The sequence below is a fragment of the Lutra lutra genome, chromosome 10, assembly GCF_902655055.1.
Source record: "Lutra lutra chromosome 10, mLutLut1.2, whole genome shotgun sequence".
NCBI lineage: Eukaryota > Metazoa > Chordata > Mammalia > Carnivora > Mustelidae > Lutra > Lutra lutra.
Genome location: NC_062287.1, coordinates 87,021,669 through 87,042,144, shown reverse-complemented (window position 1 = coordinate 87,042,144; position 20,476 = coordinate 87,021,669). Strand labels below are relative to the sequence as shown.

General features: G+C 48.3%; 1 protein-coding gene across 3 annotated transcripts in view; it reads left to right on the top strand.

The window, feature by feature from the left end:
• Window positions 1–17,804, top strand: part of ELF5 (E74 like ETS transcription factor 5) — a 42,157-nt gene extending 24,353 nt beyond the window's left edge. For all 3 annotated transcript variants that reach the window (XM_047693842.1, XM_047693843.1, XM_047693844.1), the window contains exons 3-7: window positions 3,446–3,679; window positions 6,919–6,969; window positions 14,291–14,359; window positions 15,721–15,916; window positions 16,364–17,804. In XM_047693842.1, the coding sequence (XP_047549798.1) occupies window positions 3,446–3,679; window positions 6,919–6,969; window positions 14,291–14,359; window positions 15,721–15,916; window positions 16,364–16,460 (647 nt within the window). In that variant the 3' untranslated portion in view covers window positions 16,461–17,804. The remainder of the gene's footprint in view (window positions 1–3,445; window positions 3,680–6,918; window positions 6,970–14,290; window positions 14,360–15,720; window positions 15,917–16,363) is intronic.
• Window positions 17,805–20,476: the final 2,672 nt, after the last annotated feature.

The window sequence follows — 20,476 nt, the reverse complement described above, 5'->3', positions numbered from 1 at the left end:
TTTCTGATTTTTTAAACCTCTTGTAACCTAAATTTATATATATGTAAAAGATATATATATATATCATATATATATATATATATATATATATATATATATGTAATGTGTACATATGCCTTTGTCCAAATCTTTTTTATTCAGTCTTGGAGATGTGTGTCCAACTTGGTCCTCCTCAACCAAGAATAGTGAGGCCATGATATGACACAAAATTCTCACATTTAAAGAGAGAAGAATTGCTTTGGACCTAACTTCCTTACTGACTAGCCATATGGCCCTCGTAGAGTCACACAATCCCCCAGAACCTCCTCTTCCTCACCTATAAAGTGGGGATAATGAGCCTTGGTCATTCGGCCAGTTGGTTACACTCATTGGGCACCCACAGCGGGGCAGGCCAGTCCCCAAGCACTCCTGACTCAGGGTGAGCAAAGCAGATCTGGCCAGCTGTGTGCAGTTCATGGCTGGCGGGGGCGGGGGGTGGTGGTGGTGTGAGGCATGAATCCTGAGAAGGACACCTGAGGTGTGGGCATGGGAGGTCTCTCTGAGATGGGGGCGTGAGCTGTGGTCTTGAGGATGAGTAGGAATCAGTTAGGAGAAGGTAGATGGAGCCCTTGTTCTGGGCCAGGAGCAATCCTGAGGGAACGATGGGGCCAGATGAAGCAGAGGCCAGATGAAGCAGGCTTTGCTCACCTCTGTTGGTCTCACCTCTGCACCCCTCTAGTGAGGACAGGACCATAGAAACACACCACAACCAGAAAGCACCCCATGATGCTGGCTCTCTTTGCCCTCCATGTAGTGAGAACAGCCATTTTCCTCTCAGCTCCCAAGGCTGGGGGAAGGCCTTTCCTGGTGAGGAGAGCCTGCCATGCTTGGCTCTGGCTCTGGCTTCCTTCCAGAAGGAGCCACACACAAAGCCTGCTCTGTGGGTGAGCTTCAAAGGAAAGAGCTGAAAGGAAGGTGAGCCTGCCAGCAACACCTCCTCATGTCAGTGCCCACCTCCACCCGGGCGTTTCTCCGAATCCTCTAGGCCCATTGGCTTCCAGAAACAACATGGCCCTCTTCACATGCCAAAGAAAATAACAAGGGGGTGGAAGTAGAGAGAGGAGGAAATGGAGACTTGGCGAAATCTTTCCATGAAAAGAAATAAAGTCTGTCCTCCAAGTGCTACACACCGATAGCCATCTCTGTTGGGGGCTCAGCTCAGGACCAAGGACGGTAGAATTTCAAGGCTCATAAACATCCCTCATCAGAATACCAGGAATGTCAAAGGCCCCCTAGGTTTACTCAAGCCAGAAATCAGTAGATGAAAGTGCAGACCAGACCTGAGAATGGCCGCCCTATTTTCTCAGGAGACCCTATTGGCTGCAAGGGGCCCCCCCGCAGGCTAGTAGGCCAGCTCTAGGCAGCAACCAGCAAGTAAGGAGAGAGCCAGCCCCCTAATCTCCTTACCCACCAGGGACAGGTAACAACATTGACCTCAACCATCCTGGCAGAGTACCAAACCTTTACTCACATGCATATAAAACTCTGATTAAAAATGTAAGATAAATTAAAACAAATCTATTGTTTAAGTTGATAACCCCTCAATCTACTCCATGGTGGGAAAGGAGATTTCTGGGAGGCCTCTGAGTTTTAGGGCGAGCCTCAGTTTCCTCCTTTGTGAAATCATACCTGTTTGGGAGGATTTCAGGAACGTAAGCAGCTGACACACAGGAGTTGCTCCCAAGGAAGCAATACCCCTGACAGGGCAGAGAACATCTCTCCTCCCTGGGATTGGAAGAGCCACAGACTCACTGGGGACAGTGGCAGTACATGCAGCATCCTATGGGAGAACCAGAATAGCCTGGTTGATATTTGCTGTGGTGTCTAGCTCATGAGTGACCTTTTCTGTCATTCACATAGCCTGAACCACACTCTCCTCTCCACCATTCTCCTCAGGCCTTCTCACTCTCTCTAGTTCTCTGTCTGCCCCTGCCTCTCCCTGTTTTATCTCTTCTCTGCCCTGATGCTCTGAGGACCAGTATGATGGAATGGGAAGAGCGATGGCTTTCAAGTTCTGACTAGGGTTTAAATCCTAGCTCTGCCACACACTAGCTGTGGGTTTTAGGGCAAGTCTTCTGTGACCCTCAGGTTCATAATCTGTTATCTTCCAGGGGACAAGGACCAAACCTCTTACCATGAATCTTTAGCTCACAATTTGTTGCTTTACACGTAACAGGTGTTCAGTGACAATCTTAGTAATAGCATTAGAATATTCCATGCTCTGTTCTAAATACTTCTGCATATTGTAGCTCATTTAATCCACAGAACAACTCTATGACATAGGTGCTATCATTATCCCATCTTGCCAATGAGGAGACTAAAGCTCATTTATTGAACGAATGAATGAATAAATGAATGAGCACCATGGCAGCCACAAGACTTGAGTGTCAGAGGGACTAACCAAGTGCCTGGTATCTCACTTCCTCCACACCCCTTGTATGCCACCCTTTCTGTTTCTCCTTGCATTGGGACAGAACTGTGGTACACCCAATCTCTGTTCCAAGCCAGGCCCATGGCCATTTCTCAGCCTCCCAGACAAAATGGTGCCCACCTCTGTCTGGGTTTGTATGGGGCTCCTTTGAAGGAGTGAAGTGTCTCAGCTTTGGGATGGAAATTCCTCAAAACATCATCAAAACCACAAAAGCAACAATACAACCAGCTCCCTGACTTCTCTCTTCTCCACAGCTCCCTTGGCCTCTGGGCAACGTCTCATCACCTTGAGGCCCTCAGCCCAAGAGGACCAGAGGCAGTGCACAAACTGGCAGCTAGTGTTGGCAACTGTGCCTAAGAGCAGAGGGAATCAAATCGGCTTCAAATTGTGCCTGGCACACAGTAGGCATTTAGTAACTCTCAAACTGTTTGATTGTTTTCTGGGCACTACATAGCTTACACATGTCCACTCCGAACTGTGTAACAGCCCTGTGAGTTGGGCATATTATACCCATTGCAAAGATGAGGAAACTGAGGCTTAACTGTCTACGGCCTTGCCCAGATCAAAAGCAGCCCAGCTTGGGTGTGAACCCAGGCTTGTCAGGTGCCAAAGACTGAGCTCTGGATACCCTTTTGTTTGAAACCCAACCACACTGAAGGGCCTTGTTCTTCCCTTTCTCCTCTAGTCCCCCTTTCCAAGTACCAAAACTGGGCCCCAGCACTCCCAAGCCATGACAGGTTTTCTCGCAGGTTCGTCTCTCTCCTGGCCCAAGGCACCTGGAAGATCCAGTCTCTTCTGGGTTGTGCAGTGGAATAGATAAACCTGGGCCCCCAAAGAACACCCCAAAGCCGGAGACCCTTTTAACTCACAGCCAAGGGATGTAGATGATAACCTGATGGGAGCCTCCTTCAGGGGGCCCCCTGGACACTTTCCTGGTGACCACGGTCCCTCACTTGTCTCTCTCTCCTGCCGTAGCCTGCGACTCCTACTGGACGTCCGTCCACCCCGAGTACTGGACCAAGCGCCATGTCTGGGAATGGCTCCAGTTCTGCTGCGACCAGTACAAGCTGGACGCCAACTGCATCTCCTTCTGCCACTTCAACATCAGTGGCCCGCAGCTGTGCAGCATGACACAGGACGAGTTCATCGAGGCGGCCGGCATCTGCGGGGAGTACCTCTACTTCATCCTCCAGAACATCCGCTCGCAAGGTCAGTGTCCGGGACCGGGCCTCGGGGGGAGGGGTCGGGGGTGAGGCCACGTGACCGCGGAGGTCCTTCCCCACCTTGACACTCACACCGGGGATCTCAGGAACTGGAACGCCCCTTAACCCACATTTCTCAATCCCTGGAAGTGCTTGTTTGCTAGAATTAGAGACTGTAGGTCAGAAGGAGCAAGTTACAAGGAAGCAAGTTGAGTACCTTCTTAGCAAGAAAAGAAAACCTAAAAAGACATTCAGGAACCAGGCAGATACAACAAAATAATGTATTCTGTTAAGATTTGCCACCAGAAGACACGGGGGGAAAGGGGGTTTCTGTTTTACTTTTCATTAGGCAGGAGGAGAAGAAAATGAACTAGACCCTTTCCCTTTCCGTTTCCAGAAGAGACATTGACATTTCATCGGCGCTTGCCTAATGGTCAAGGATCAAACGGCCGGAAGGTGGCGCCAGTGGGATTAGTTAACATTTCATCAGGCCCCGCAAGACCAGAATGTGGATGAACAGGTGTTTTCAGACTGGAAAGGTTTCTTTGAGAACATGTAATTCTGTGTCCCCATGTCACAGATAAAGGAACTAAGGTCCCAAGCGATCGGGTGACTTCTTCAAGGTCACACAGCACACATAGCTGCTTTATGGAAAGTCAACACAAAGGAAGGGCTTTGAGTTTGGAAGGATCTGGGTTGTAACCCTGACTCCAGCACTCTGAAGCCACAGGTCCTCTGTCTCGTCTGGACAGTGGGATAATAACACACACCTTCACGGGTGACAGGACTCTGTCAAACAGGACCCAAAGCAGCACATAAAGATGCAAATGTAGTAAATGGCAGCTGTTTTTGTCATTATGAATATAACCTAGGGGAAAGATATTTTAAAAAATAAAGGAATCACATCTCAGTTCAATTTTAAGAAAGACTTCTAAAAGTTAGCCTCGTTTTTTTTTTTTTTTTTGAAAGACTGCTTCAGGAAGATACTAAAGATAAGAAGCTCCCCATCACTAGAGATAATCAAGCAGGCTAATCGCCCCCTGATTGATGGGATGCTGAGGCAGGGATTCCTGTTTGGCCAGAAAACCACAGAGGATCTTCCAACTCTAAAATTCTTTGCTTTCCCTTTGCTCTCCCCCATCATGGATGCCCAAGGGCAGGAAAGCTATAGATGTTGGTCCTGGGCCACTTACTTCTCAGCTTCTGACCTGGGAGCCATGACACACCAGGGGTGAGGAAGGGACCAACAGACCTGCTGTCCATCGTTGTCCAGTCTTGGCTTTGTGACAGCCAGTGACAGCACCCTGCCAGGAGCAGTGGCCCAGAGTATAGAGTGGGCCCTCCGCAAAAAGGAGAAAGTCTGAATAAATCACAGCAGCTCAGGGAGGGGCTCCATTCAGAACCTTCTGAGGGAACCGCTTTGCCGGAGAATCCCCGGGCCACGGAGAGGGACATGTTCTATCTTGAAAGGGGATGCAGCTTGGCATTGCCAGCCTTTGCCAAACATCACATCAGTCAAGTTTGTCTCCAGACCCCTGCGGCCCCTTTGCTGGGGTCTCTCAGCCTGGGCGCCTCCCTTCCCTGACATTGTTACATCCCCGAATCCCTATTCTGGGCACCGTCACCTCAGGACCCACACAAAACAAGCCAAACACAATTGTTTTTCCAACAGGCTGTATTTTGCCTCTTTGTATTCTGAGGCATCCCTGGGGTCACTAGGCCAACTCCAGTGGAGGAATTTCAGGCCAGGGTCCTTACCGTGTGGAGTAGAACTACCTACACACCATGCCACTCCACACTGAAATTCCTCCTTCAATGTTCCTCAAGCAGGAATGTACACTGCGTATCGCGATCATAATACATGTGTTGAGACCAGAGTTTACAGCATCTCAGTGTTCCCGGGACACGCTGTCTCACCTGTTACTACAGACTATTATCAGCACTTCATTCTCAAAAGCATCTGCATTTGTACAATAAATTAGATGGTAATCTGATTATTACCTAGTTTAGGCCTTTTTTTACTGCCTGGATTAGGACTACGGCGGTTTGGATAGCAGAAGGAGTTACACAGGGGTAGGGCCCAGTGTGATATCTGGCTCAGGAGGCATCTCAATAGAATTCGAGGGCCCAGAAACACGGGGACACTGGTCACTGGAGGGTGAGGACAGCAGGGAGGGTAGGGGGCCGTGGGTGGCTTCCACAGTGGGAGTGGAATGGGTCCCTCATCGGTCAGTCCTCCAACCTGTTCTTGGGCAGCCCTCCAGGCAGAGTGCGCCCAGGAGCCCTAGCTGACCGGAACCCATCAGAAAATGGCACATTTTGGGGCACCTGGGTGGCTCAGTGGGTTAAGCCTCTGCCTTCGGCTTGGGTCATGATCTCAGAGTTCTGGGATCGAGCCCCACATCGGGGTCTCTGCTCAGCAGTGAGCCTGCTTCCTCCTCTCTCTGCCTGCCTCTCTGCCTACTTGTGATCTCTCTCTTTCTCTCTCTCTGTCAAATTAAAAAAAAAAAAGAATATGTTTAAAAAAAAAAAAGAAAGAAAGAAAATGGCACATTTTCTGAATAAAACAGTTACAAATGTGTCCTGTTCCAGGCCCCTCAGTCAGTGGAAGTTAATCCTATTGGACACCAAGCTAGAAAAGACCGGTCTCTTGGCCTGTGCCTCCTTGTGGTAACTTGATTTGAGACTCTTAATCCGCAACCCCCCCAGCCCACCCCATTCTTCAGAGGAGCAAACCAAGGCCCCAACATAATCTCCCAAATTCTTATTACAGCCTCACGGTGGGTCTTGCATGCCTTTAAGCTTCCTATGTCCGTCTGCCCCCTGACAGATAATAATGGCATTCAAACCCCCAAGGGATTGGAGGCCCCATCGCAGGACCCTGCGAGCTGAAGTGGAAGGGGAACTCACTCAGTGGGAGTCTTGTCACAATCTGCCCGGAGACTGAGTGAGGTCACACTGGGGGCAGTGACACAGCCCACCTCAGTCAGGACCCAGGTCCCCCTGCTGGAATGCCTGGCCCCGGGCCCCGCTCTGGGAGCCCTTTAAAAACTAGGAGATTGTCCTCTCTCAAAGGTGCCTTCGGCATGGCCTAGTAAGAGCCAGGTGTTCTCGAAGGTTCTTTCTGAAATAAAACTACCTGCCAGAGGGGACAGTTAAGTGTTCCCCTTCTCCCAGGCAGCCCCTTTCCAGGCGGGGAAACCAGGATCGTCTGGTACAGTTTGTGGACTTCTTTTTCCTTCCCAGGTTACTCCTTCTTTACTGACACTGAAGAGACCAAGGCTGCCATCAAAGACTGTAAGTAACCAGGTTCAGGCGGCCCAAGGCGGTGGTGCCCAAGGCCACCGGTGGGCGCATGGGCTTGACGGTTCTTTTTTTACCACAACCAAGAAGTTGATGACCTAAAACAGTCACAGACCAGGAGAAGACAGCAGGGAAAATGTGGGGGGCAGAGCGTGGGGTCTGGGTGTACAGATTCCTCGTCCTCCCCCAGACTCAGTTTCCCTATCTGTAAAACGGAGCAACCCTCCCCGGTTGTGGTGAGTTAGAGAAACAGTACATATGAAGTGTCTGTGACCCAGATGCTCTAAGTACGGCTCTCTGTGAACAACAATTACCATAATGACTAACCCTAGGGGGCTCCGCAGTGGACAATGTCTCCATCCAAGCTCACCAAGCTTTGTAATTCTAAGATGATGGAGGCCCTCCAGCGGCCTGTTGATTCTGAGAATTAACACTGTCTCGTTTTTGCAGATGGAGGTTTAGACTTTCATTGTTTTAAACAGGATGATGTTGTTGCTTTTGGTTCCTGAGTGCCACATGATGGCCCTGGCCTCGGGGCCACTGGGAGACGTGGGTCCTGGGCAGGCCTGTTCCCTCTATGGACTTCAGTCCCTTTAGCGGCAGAGGGAGGACAGAGTATTGGGGAGGGGGGGAGTCCCGAGGCCTCAGAGGGGCCGACATGGAAGGATGGTTTCTTATGACTTATTTTTCCTGTCCTGAGAGTCCCAAGCAATCAACTGAGGATTCAGGTTATCTGGTTAAAGAAGGTTATCTCATTCAGAGTTTTAGCACAGGAATAGTTGGGTCCATCAAGCCCACGCTGCAGACTTACAGAGGCCCGCCATGCCCCACAGACCCTCACGGCCCTCCCAGGAGCAGCTCTGCCTTCAACGTGAGGTTTCCCCACTCTCAGGCCAGAGGGCAGAGCCTCTCCTCCTGCCTGTGAACAAAGCTCCCATGGAGTTTCCTGGCCCGGCCTGGAATCCCTTCCCATCTATCCACAGTGGTCTGTGGCATACAAACCCTGCTGAACCACCCAGCCTGGTCCAGGCAAAGCCCCCCAGAAAGAAAGGAGCCCACTGAGGCCTGGGGGCCATTACTGATTCTGTCTAGGGGCTTGAGCCCAGGGCAGGCACCTGCCATACTACTGAGCAGCAGAGAGTTTGACCAATGCCTCTGCCTATAAATGGGTATCTTTTTGCCAGCCTGCCTCCCTCACAGCTCGGCAGAGATAGTGTGTCCCATAAGTTCTTTAAAAGTTGTTACCTGAGTATAGGCCTAGCCCCAATTAGAGTCATGACAATGATAATAATAATAATAATAATAACAATAACAGTAATAATAATAATGGCAGCTAGCATTCACCAAGTGCTTATAATGAGCCAGGCCCCATGGTAGAATCTTGGTAAAGTTCAGGTAATCTTTCTCATAACCCTGTAAGACAAGACCTTGTACCACAGAGCAACTAAAGCTTAGAGATTAAAGGTGACAAGGTTAGGAAGGTGACCAATAATCCAGGTGTGGCTAAATCTGAAGCACTTAACCCCTTCTTCCCCTCATGCATCCCTGCCTCCCTTTTCATTCATTCAGCAAACATTTAGTATACACTTACCATGAGCCAGGCCTAGGCACCTACTATGTGCCATGGCTGCACCAATGAGTGCAACCTTGGTCTTTCCCTCATAAAGCAAGCAGAGAGAAAGAAAGATGTTAAACAAATAATCCCTATCGTAAGTTTGCAATGGCTAAGTATGATGATACTAAAAAAGAAAAGGACAGGGTGACGTGTTGTGTGATGGGGGACAGATTACATTTCAACTGGGGACAAGGGAAGAACTCCTGGAGGAAGAACTATTTAAATTAAGTCTAAAGGATGAGCAGAAGTTAGCCAGGAAGAGGGAAGAAAAGGGTACAGGGCATGAGCAGCAAATGCAAAGGCCCTGAGGCAGGAACGGTTTTGGAGTCCTTGAGAAAGAATCAAAACACCAGTACCAGGAGGCTTGATGCAGTAAGCAATAGCCACGGGCGGCCATGAAGTTTAATTAAAATTAAATAAAGTGAAAATTCAGCTGCTGAGTCACATTCCAAGTGCTCAATAGCACAGGCAGCTAGTGGCTACCTTTTGGGACTGCTCAGATTTCCAGCTTCATGGTTCTCCTGGATAGCACCCTGGTAGATCGTCAGCGACAACAGCAGGAGGAGGAATGGAAGCTGAGGCCAAGAGCAGGGCAGGAGCAGGTCACATACGGCTTTTGAGTTTGGATTTCATTCTGAGCAGACTTGGAAGCCACTGAAACAGGAAACAATAAAACCTCATCTGTATTTTAAGAGGATCCCTCCAGATTGCCGTATCTGGTCAGGAAGGAGCCCAGCCAGGAGGCTGCTATCCAAGAGGCAGAGTGATGGTGGAGGCCCAGAACAAGTGATGGGAGGGATGGAGAGAATTTTCTGGAGATAAAGGTGGTGATAAGACATGGGCTCTGAACTGGCATCTCTATGGAGACAAACCCTTCGTGATGGCAGCTGCCCCAGGCTCTGCCCCATGCAGGCCCTGCCAGGCTTACAAAGGAGAGAGGCACCTTTTCTAGACCAAATTCAGGGCTAAGTGGTCCGTGAGCACACCGAAAAGCAGCACCACAGCTCTGCCAAATGGCGGCCTCCACTGCCACAGCCAGGAAACCGTGGTCTTCCCATGTGGCCCCTGAGGCCCATCTCTGGCTCCCCGACAGCTCTTCCAAAGCAGAGCCCCTAACATGTGGTTTAATAAGAACAAAGACAACAGACTGACAGATTATCCAATGAGCCTGTTCTAGAAAATCCAGGATGTATGATCACGATGCCTATGGCCCGGCTGTTGTTTTGTGATCTTGGTCACCCCCCAATGCAGAAAGGAGATGTGCTGGCCAGAGGCCAAGGCCAGGCCAACAAGGACAGCTGACATCCTAGGGCTGCAAGCAGCGTTCCCATCAGTCTGAAGCAAAGATGAACATCTACCCTGACCACCTATGGAGCCCTGTGCCCTGGGCACCACCGGGTGGAGGGTTTTACCTGCTCTAACTCACTGAATCCTCATTCTAACTCCTTGAGGTAGGATGCTTGCCCCCATTTACATCTGAGGAAACCAGAAGAGTGGGAACTTGCAAAGAAGTGTACAGATGAGATTCCAACTCATTTTCTCGAAGTCTGTGCTTCTATACATTGGGCCATTCACCACATGCACACACACACGCACACACATATGCACTCCCATATACACATGCACACACATATGCACTTATGCACACACACATACATGCACATATGTACACACACACGCACACACAGGTGCACATACCTCCAAACCCTTCCCTTCATTCCACTGCCCACCTCAGCTGAGATCCAAGGCTCCAGACTCTTCTAGGTTTGGGCCCAGGTCTGCAGTGACCCAGAGAACAAGATGATTTTTAACTCAGTACCTGTGGAAAGGCCCCAGCCCCGACAAGCTCTGAAGCCATCGGGCTGGCCCAAGTGATACCCCCCCAGCCACTTGCCACTTGTCTCTGCTCCCCCCCCGACCCTTTTCTCACCCCCACTGACAAAATGCCAGAAAACCAAGCCTGCAGGCCTCGGGTCGCCCCAGGAACCTTCTGTTCTGAGGCTTAGAGCTTCTCCTCCTGGCACGGAGGGTGGGCTCTCTAGCAGCCCTCGTGGCCTGGGGGACATCAAGAGCTGGTTTTGGAAACTGCCCCTCCAGCCCCCGTCTCCGCTTCGGGACTTCAGTCAACGACCAAGAATATATCCTGTGGCCACTTTTCAACAGTCTCCAGTCTCAAGACACCGAACCTCTCCAAGTTGCCCAGACAGCAGAGAGCCCAGGCTACGTTGCCCCACACCAGGCACCGCTCAGCTACGGGGACCCCTCTGACAGGAAGATAGTTCGGAGTCGGGGGAACTGTCGCCAGTGCGCAGGGGACATCTGCAGGGGAGTTCAGTGGGGTCCAGGGGCTGCCATGGAGGTTGTGACTTGGTGACCCCTCTCAGCCCAGCTATGCTGGTGAAGGCTACTATGCCTTTGCCCCCACGGCCACCCCACGGCCACCCCCAGGAGAGCGAGCTGGACCCGGGAGTAGCATCAAAGCCACCACTGGGAACTGGGAGCAGACAACATAGGGACATCTCTGACAAGACCCACAAGGAGAAACCCCCCACGGGCCACACAACTCCACATCACACTGACCTGTCCCGGGATCCGCCGACCAAGCCAAAGATCGCTCATCCGCGGCACACAGGAGGAATCCCACACATGAAAAGGGCGAGGTTTCCCTCCCTCTTCTTGCCATTTTGGCATTTCAGGACAAGCTTTCGGTCTTCTCACCGCTTCAGAATTCACCTGGGTTTATCTCGCGCCTCTGTTTGCGTTCTCTCCTCTTCAAAGATGAAGTTGAAGCAGCGCTCGGCACGCCCTGCAGGTGGTGCCAGGCAGCACGGCGCTCGGCAGGCAGAAGGGCCGCCCGCCCGCCTCCGGTCACTGCCCTGCCGGCCCTGCCCACGTGCTCGCACCCCCTCCGCCCGGCGGCTCTGTCAGCTGAGTCCGCCAGGGCCTCCATTTGGGCTTTGCACACCCCTGCCTGGGTGCATGGACCTGGTGTTCCCCATCGATGCGCTTCCAGCCAGCCCATAGCTTGTGAAAAAGGTGCAGAGGGCACCCTGAAAGCTGAAGGCCCGCGTTCCTGTCATTGTTCGTTCCAGCAGACATGCGCCGTAGTTACTAGAGCCGAGGGCTTAAGGCCAGTGGGCCTGGGTGCAGAGTTGGGCTCTGCCCCTGGCCTGGCACGTGACCAGAACTGTGCCCCCATAAACTTCCCCGGGGATGGCTGCTTGCCCACTCCTCGTCCGGAGTCTTGTCCACTGGCTCTAATTAAGAGTGCAAGGTTGCTCACCCCCCTTCTCCTACCCCCAATGTCTCTCTACCCTCACCCTGCTTCAGTATTCTCCACAGTTACTGCTTGTTCGTTAGATGTTTGTACCCACTTGGATGTAAGTCCCCAAGAGGAGTGACTTGCTTCGGCCTGTACCTCCGGCACCCAGCACCAGTGAGCACACTGTGGCTCAACACTCATGAATGAATGAGCGAATGAGTGCATGAGCTGCAGTGAGCCTCACTGTGCCTCCATTTACTTCTCTGTAAAATGGGCACAGAAATAGACGTTCATCACAAGGACGGGTGAAATTGAGTGCCTGGCGATGCTATAAACACTCACCAAACACAGCTAATAATTATTCACCAAGTGTGCATTGAACACCTACTATGAAAGACAAGATAGAGTAGTAATTCTGAGAACAGACCTGCTCTGGTTCAAGCCCTGCCTCCACCACTCTGGATAAAATTCTTAGACTCTCTGGGCTTCAATTTCCTCCTCCATAAAATAGAGGTAGCCCTAGTCCCACATAAGGTGGCTGCAGGGACTGAAACAGATAATGTATGTGAAGCACTTAACAGGCATCTGGCATTTAGTAAGTGCTCTATAGTAGAGAAGAGACGAGGTCTGTCCTTACAGTGGTGTGGACTAGTGCTGTGATACTAAGGAACACACCGGTGTGTGGAACAGAGAGGGGATCTAACCCAGACGGAAAGTTCAGAGAAGACTTTATGAAGAGGTCTGGAGAGTACAAGTCAGCTCAGTGGAACTAGGGAGCAGGGAGCCATGCAAAGGCCCTGAGGCAGGAGAAAGCCAAGCAACACTGGGACCCTCTAAACCAACAGAAGGGAAGAAGTTGGGCAGCAGCAGCAGAGAAGGCCAGATTGCTGAGTGGGGATCAGTCTATGAAAGTCCTAACAAGCATGGCGGCCTTCATCTGGGAGACAATGGGGAAGCAACCGCAGGACGGTAAGCCAGGGAATGACATGAGCCAGTGGCACTGAGATTGCCCTGGGCAGCAGTGTGGTACACGAGACAACCATTCCTTTCCTTGACAACATACTTATTCTTTCATCCAGATTATGACATAATATACCTACTAGACTATACCATGTATATAGTTGCTATAGACTAGCATCTGGTCTAGCAGCTGCCCAGTACATTACTGAGCACCTACTATGTGCCGTGCTCAGGACTACGTATTCGGGGGATACTTCTGGAAACATGAATCCCTGACTTCTGATGGGAACAGAGAGTGAACTAAATAAATAAATACACAATATCCTATGTTCAATGATGATAAGTATTGTGGCCAAAAAAATAATAAGGGAAGTAGACACAGAATGCTGGGTAGGAGTGAGTGTGTGTGATTCCACTGAGAAGGTGACTTAGAGTGAAGATTGAGAGGAGGGCCCAACCCATGGATAGCCAAAGAAAGAGGCCTTAGGGCAGAGGGAGGGCACATGCAAAGACCCTGGGGTAGAAGGTGAGGGGGAGTCTCAGAAAGAGGCAGGAGGCCAGTATGGCCAGAGCAAAGTGAGCCAGAGGAGCAGCAAGGCTGGGGAGATTGGGCACTACCTTTTTTTTTTTTTTTTTTTTTTTTTTTTAGATATCATATACTCCTTTGAAATAACGCTGTGCACATGTCTCAGATTGTTACTTACAGCATGAGTCCTGACTGAGTTCTGTATTGAGTTGATGCCTTGCTTCCTGCTATTCCTAAGCTCTGGTCTCTTTGCTTTTACTCGTGTCCCTTCTAGTGTGTTCCCCACACACTAGTCAGAGAAGTTCTCTTAAAATGTGTATCTTGTCAAACTCCCAAGTCTTCACTTTATTCTTTGAACGAAATCCCAAATGCTTACTGTGGGCTGGCAAGGAAGGCCCCGTGGGCTCTGTGGGCAGCTGGCTTCCCCAGCATCATCATCTAACCCCCCTCCTCCCTGCCCCTGGGAACACCACATGCCTCACTGGTTCTCTGTCTGTGCTCCTTCCCTCTGGATGCCTCTCTCGCCTCCTCACATCAGCGTAGATGCCTCCTGCACACAAGGCCCTCCTTGGCCACTCTAAGCGGGCAGCCTCTACCAACCCTTCATTCTCTACCCCGTGTCTTGCTGCTTTCATAACACTCACTATGGGTGACTTGTATGACTTGTATTGTACCTTGCCCACGAGTCCTTGAATTCCAAGTGCATGGGGACCAAAACTGTCTCGTTCTCGCTCGTTCCCAGCACAGAGCCCAGAACCTGGCACCAGGCAGGTCCCTAGTATTTGAATACAAATGCCGCCCCCTTCAAAGGCAAACACCTCCGACCTCCTCATGACCCCCAAAGCGCCTCCTATGGGATCTCCTACCACAAATGTGTCCAGTTCATAGTTGCTCATTTTGGTGTGCCTGGAGGTCTGAACTCGTTCTATTGCTGTAACTCGTTCTATTGCAGATGCTGATTCCAACTGCTTGAAAACAAGCGGCATCAAAAGTCAAGACTGTCACAGTCATAGTCGAACAAGTAAGTGTAGTGATGCCCTTCCTCATTTCTAATTTCCTAAAACCGTTCAGGAGACAAAGTACTCTAATAAGCTTGGACACTGAACGTTTGAAGGGGACCAGGGGCTCCCCAAAGAAAACAGCAGATAAACTGTTATCAGAATTACATTTCTTTTCACTTGGACATGGTGTTGTGAGAATTTAAATGGCGAAGCGAAGAAATTGTCTAACCATGGTGAATTTCTGAATAAGGGTTTATTTCTCCCGGTCTGCTAAGGGTCCTTCTCTCTCTCTCTCTCTTTATTTATTTATTTATTTGACAGACAGAGATCACGAGTAGGCAGAGAGGCAGGCAGAGAGAGGGGGAAGCAGGCTCCCTGTTGAGCAGAGAGCCTGATGCGGGGCCGATCCCATGACCCTGAGATCATGACCTGAGCCGAAGCCAGAGGCTTAACCCATTGAGCCACCCAGGCACTCCAAGGGTCCTTCTCTCTTAAGTCCTCAGGGATGATAGTAAACGCCATGTGTTAGCAATTCTCATAGCCTTTCCTGGCCCTAAGACAGACCTACCCAGGGCAGAATCAAGTCTGCCCCACTCGATGCCAGTCACTTTATTGTTAAACCATAATCCTCCAACTTCTCTCATGAGGTAGGTAACCCTCTGGTCCCATTTTACAGATAACTGGAGAGATTACGATTACAGAGCTACAAAGAGGTGAATTCAGGCCCCAAACCCAGGTGGTTGGACACTAGAACCGGTCTTAATGACAACTCTAATGGACCAAGAGAAACACCAGCTTCTCATGAAAAAATTCATTATAAGATCAGTCTGCCAGACTGGCGTGGCTATGGGATATTAGTACCATCATACTGTCTGTCAGAAAGATCATATGACTGTCATTTTATTAATTCCTAAGAATTATTCCATAGTTCCACAGAGCAAGGACAGGCTGGGAACCATGGTGTTTCTAGTCGGTATAAATTCGGTGTTCCTGTATGTGTATTTTATGATTGCTTTGTTTTTTTAAAGATTCTATTTATTTGAGAGAGAGAGAGAGAGGCAGTGGGGTAGAAAGAGAAGCAGACTCTCCATTGAACAGGGAGCCCAATGCGGGGCTCGATCCCAGGACCCTGGGATCATGACCTGAGCTGAAGGCAGACACTTAACTGACTGAGCCAGCCAGGTGTCCCTTACAATTGCTTTAATAGAAGAGAAATATTTCACAGCCCAATGCAGGTCCAAGTAGAGCACTTGGTCATAATATGGAAAATATCCCCATTTAAAAAGCAGCAATTCTCGGAGTTAATGAGAAATGGTACAACTCTTAGAATTTTTTTTTTAACTGTTTTTTTTTTTTAACTTTTTTTTTCCTTTCTCAAAAGGCCTCCAAAGTTCTCATCTATGGGAATTTGTGCGAGACCTGCTTCTCTCTCCTGAAGAAAACTGCGGTATTCTGGAATGGGAAGATAGGGAACAAGGTATTTTTCGGGTAGTAAAGTCAGAAGCCCTGGCAAAGATGTGGGGACAAAGGAAGAAAAATGACAGAATGACGTATGAAAAGTTGAGCCGAGCTCTGAGGTGAGTTAATAGCATGAAACACCATGAGCCTTCGGGCAGAGTTATACAAAATGGCCAGCCATAGAAAATTAAACTATGTTTTTGCAGCTTTTTCCTTGATAATCAAAAGGTCATGAGACAACACTCTGGTTCTTAGTTACAGGTGGGATTATAGTTTGTAAACGGACACGCCGTCCTTCTCATTCTTGGCAGTGGCCCTGGGGATCACTCTGAATGCCGGCCGTCCCACACATACACACGCAAAATGCGTTTTGATCTGAGTGTGGTGAGGCTTAGCCTTCAAGGTGTCTGGGAAAGGTTTAAGTGTAAGCTGATAACAGGGTGTGGAAATACCAGGGTTACCAAAAACCAGCCTGGTCACCCGAGAGGAATGAGGAGAGTGTTTCTGTTCTGTTGTCTTCCCGGGGTGCGGGTCTCCCCACATTTCTCTTCTGCTATCTTTCTCAGGTACTACTACAAAACAGGAATTTTGGAACGGGTCGACCGAAGGCTAGTGTACAAGTTTGGAAAAAATGCACACGGGTGGCAGGAAGACAAGCTATGATCTACTCCATCATCAAGCTCCTTCTACGGATTTCTTGTCTTCTCAAACAATCGCATCACAATAGACATTTGAAAGTCTCGTTGTTGTTGTTGTTGTTGTTGTTGTTGTGTCGTCGTGTTAACCTGCAAATGTGCTAACATTTCTCCACCTCTCAGCTTCCATTCGGATTCAGAGTTGTTGTCTGCTCCCACGGTGAAGCAACCCTTTAAGGAATTCCGTGTTTTCTTATCCAAGGGAAGGAAGGAATGGTCTTTTGTGGTTCCCTGACAAACATTCCTCCCCTAATCGAGAGTTACAGAAACACGATATAGCCCGTGCTGTTGGTGCTACTCTGAGAAAAAGGACCCACTTCTGCCATTTGAGATTCAACCAGGGGCTCCCCTTCCAAAGGCTCAAAAGTTTTCTCATATTTAACTGTGGCAGCTCGCAAAGGAAAATAGGAAAAGTGACTCTTTGGTAGTTATTTTGGTAGGAGGGGGTGAGATGTGGGTAAGACAGACCTACTGTAGATTTTAAATCATTAAAGCCAAATGCCATAGAAAAGTTTCTTAATTAATAAAAGAAAAGGGGACATGCTTTGTTGATTTTGTTTTTGTTTTTGTGTTTTTGGACCCCATTCTGGAGGGCATGATTGGATTTAGCATAGGGAAATAATAAGCTTCTGAACCACAGGATCTTTGGGGGCATTCAGCCAACTCCCACGGCCATCTTTCTAGGGCCACACACTTAAAATTAGGCACATTATTAATTCCTACTGAGTTTATTTCCCCTCTTCTCCTGGTGGTGGTGGGAAGGGAGGGTAGGTGAGTTAGTCCACAGATCCTCGCACCAATTTCCAAATCACTACTGTTTCTGATCCGGGCCGTCAACACCACAAAACTGTAGCTTGTTCATTCTGTCTGCGGCCCAGACGTTCAACCTTTATAGAACAGGCCAGGTCCTGATAACTCTGTAATGGCTGATTACCTGAGAAGTCTCCTTCGTTTTGTCTTCCTGGCATGTACTCAAGCTCTAAAACTATTTCCTTGATAAAAGAAGGAACGGTGAATTGCTATCAGTAAATGTTCACCGGTTAAAGTCTGCACTGACATCTCCTCATCGTTCACTGGTAGGGAAGCCACTGGTGACCTGCGATGAGGCCGTCTGCCCTGAGGACTGCTACCCCAGTAGAGTGGGGTGGCTCTGTGCAACCAGGCACTGAACCACGAGACAGGCTGAGGACCTCTGTGCTTAGAGCTTCACTTCGTAGCAATTTGTTTTTAAAAAAAATGTGAATTACTGTAAAATAATCTATTTTTGGACTCATGTGTTTTCCAGGTGGATATAGTTTGTAAACAATGTGAATAAAATATTTAACATGTTCAAGTGTCTCCGTGTTGTTAAATTCGGCAAGGCAGGCTCAGGAAAGCGATAGCGACCTAAAAAACCTTTGAGGACACTTCTGTTGCTTAGCATTTTGGAGATGGAGATTTTTAAAGAGCCCCAAAAGATGCAGGAAATATATGCAATGATCCTACCCACCACCTCTACATCCTAAGACAGAGGGTCCCCTTGCAAAATGGAATATAAGGGCCAGTGGGACCTTAGAGATAGGTTTTTGTTTGGTACACACGCACTTTTTTTTTTTTTTTTGCTAATTGTTTTGAGGTTTGGTTTTGTTTCTTACTATGAATAGTTACCTTATCTAAAAATCAGGGGATTTACAGAAAAATCCAGATTTCCAGCTTCTTTTAAAAAAATCAGATCTGTCAACACTAGTTCCTCAATACATTGTGGCAATAATTTCCTGGAGCTAAGTAGAAACAGCCCCTTGAGGCACAGCATTTGGTCACCAGTCATACCTCTTTCCAGGCATTCAGCTTTGTTCTTGAATTATTGTGGTTGGTTTTGGTTTTGGTTTTCATACATCCAGAATGCTTGTACATTTTGAATTTGGGACCCCCATCCTGGCCATCTAAAGAGGTAAGTACCATGTCAATGGAAAGGATCAAAGCCCACAGTCCCACTAAAAGAAGAGATTGTCCAGAAAATTGGAAATATTCTAACAGGAAGTAACGAGGAACTTCCGGGCAGAGCTTGGAAGGAGCAGAACCAAGAAGCTGAGGCAAGGGGATGGAGGGAAATGAAGTAGGGGCAGAGCAGCTTGGGGGGGTGGAAGGGAAGAGTAACAGGGGCCTCAAGCAATTCACAGAACAAAAGCATTTCTCCCTCTGCCACTCAAGAAGTTTTCCCTTTACAAAATCATTGAATCAGCATCCTCTCTAATTAGGTTCCTAGTGCTGCCCATGAGAAATTAATGGAAGGCTTAAAATTTGGAGGCTTAAAACAAGAGGAATTCATTCTCTCCCAGTTCTGGAGGCTGGAAGTCTGAAATCAAGGTGTTGGCATGGCCATGCCCCTCCCTAGGCTCTAGGAAAGAATCCTTCCTTCTCTCCTTCAGCTTCTGGTGGCTCCAGGCCTCCTTTGCTTATGGCTATAAGATTCCAATCTCTGCCTCCATCTGCATGTGACCTGCCCCTCCTTCTCCCCTTTGGTCTCTTAGAAGAATACTCATCACCGGATTTAGAAACCATCTGAATAATCCAGGAGGATCCTATCCTGAGACCCTCTACTTAATGACACCTGTAAACTCTTTTCCAAATAAGGTCACCTTCACAGGTTCCAGAGGCTGGGACATGGGCCATTCTACTGGAGGACATCATTCAGCCCACTATACTCTTTAAACTGTGAACTTTACTTAAACGTAAAGCTTCATGACACAATTCACTGAACAACCGAAAATACAAAGAGCTGCTTAAAGTACCCCACTTCCAGCAAACGACACTGAAGCAAAACAAAAACCTAAAACAACAATGTAAAATTCACTTCTCAAACAGCCAAATGAGGGACTAAGATCCTTTAGAAAAAAGATCACAATACAGCTTTCCACAGAAAACTTTCAGTATATTCCTGTGTGTTTAAAATTTTCCAAAATTCAAAAGTATACAGAACTTTTTGAGTTCACCTCTACCAACCTTTCGCATCTTTAAAAGCTCTGGTAAGGATTTTAAAGCCTTCCATTTTTCTTATCAGCTCCTTTAAAGTGAAATTTGGCCATTTGCTTTGCAGTCCCATACTAAGAGGCAAAGAAATGGCCAAGCAGCTTGGCCACGTTCCTCTCAGAAAAGCATGTGCTAAGTTCTTAAAACTCATTTCCTGAGTAGGTCAGTTAAAATGATACTCCTTTATCAGGGAAACACAAAATTAACATATTTTTAAACCAAAATTCTGACATTGATTTTGAAAAGAACGAGATCCTTCCCACAGCTTAAAAGCCCAGACCTAGTCCTCTTTTCAGAAGAGCAAGCAATCAATTTTAAAATACCAGGAGTTGAGGGGCACCTGGGGGGCACAGTCAATTGAGAATCTGACTTATGGTTTCAGCTCAGGTCATGATCTCAGGGTTGTGAGATCGACCCCCGCATTGGCTCCACGCTCAGCACGGAGTCTGCTTCAGTTTCTCTGTTCCTCTTCCTCTGCCTTTCCCACTCATGCGCGGACACTCTCTCAAATAAATAAATAAATCTTAAAAATAAGGAATATAACATAACGTAATGTAACATAACATAACATAATGCCAGGAGCTGATCTTTAGACAGCAGTGTGCCAGAGGTTCAGTGAAAACACCTTTAAAAGGTGAGAATATGAGAAATGAAAACATGTGTCCCCACAAAAGCACGCATGTGAACGTTTTCAGCTGCATTATTCATCTCATAGTAGCCAACAAGTGGAGACACCCACATGTCTACTGACTGATGAATGGGCAAATAAGACACAGCGTATCTATACAATGGAACATTATTTGGCAATAAAAGGAAATGAAGTACTAACACATGCTACAACATGTAAGAACCTTGGAAACATTACACTAAGTGAAAGAATCCAGTCGAAAAGACCATACACTGTAGGACTCCATGTAAGTTAAATGTGCAGAGGAGGCCAATTTCACATAGCAGCTAGATGGGTGATGGCCAAGG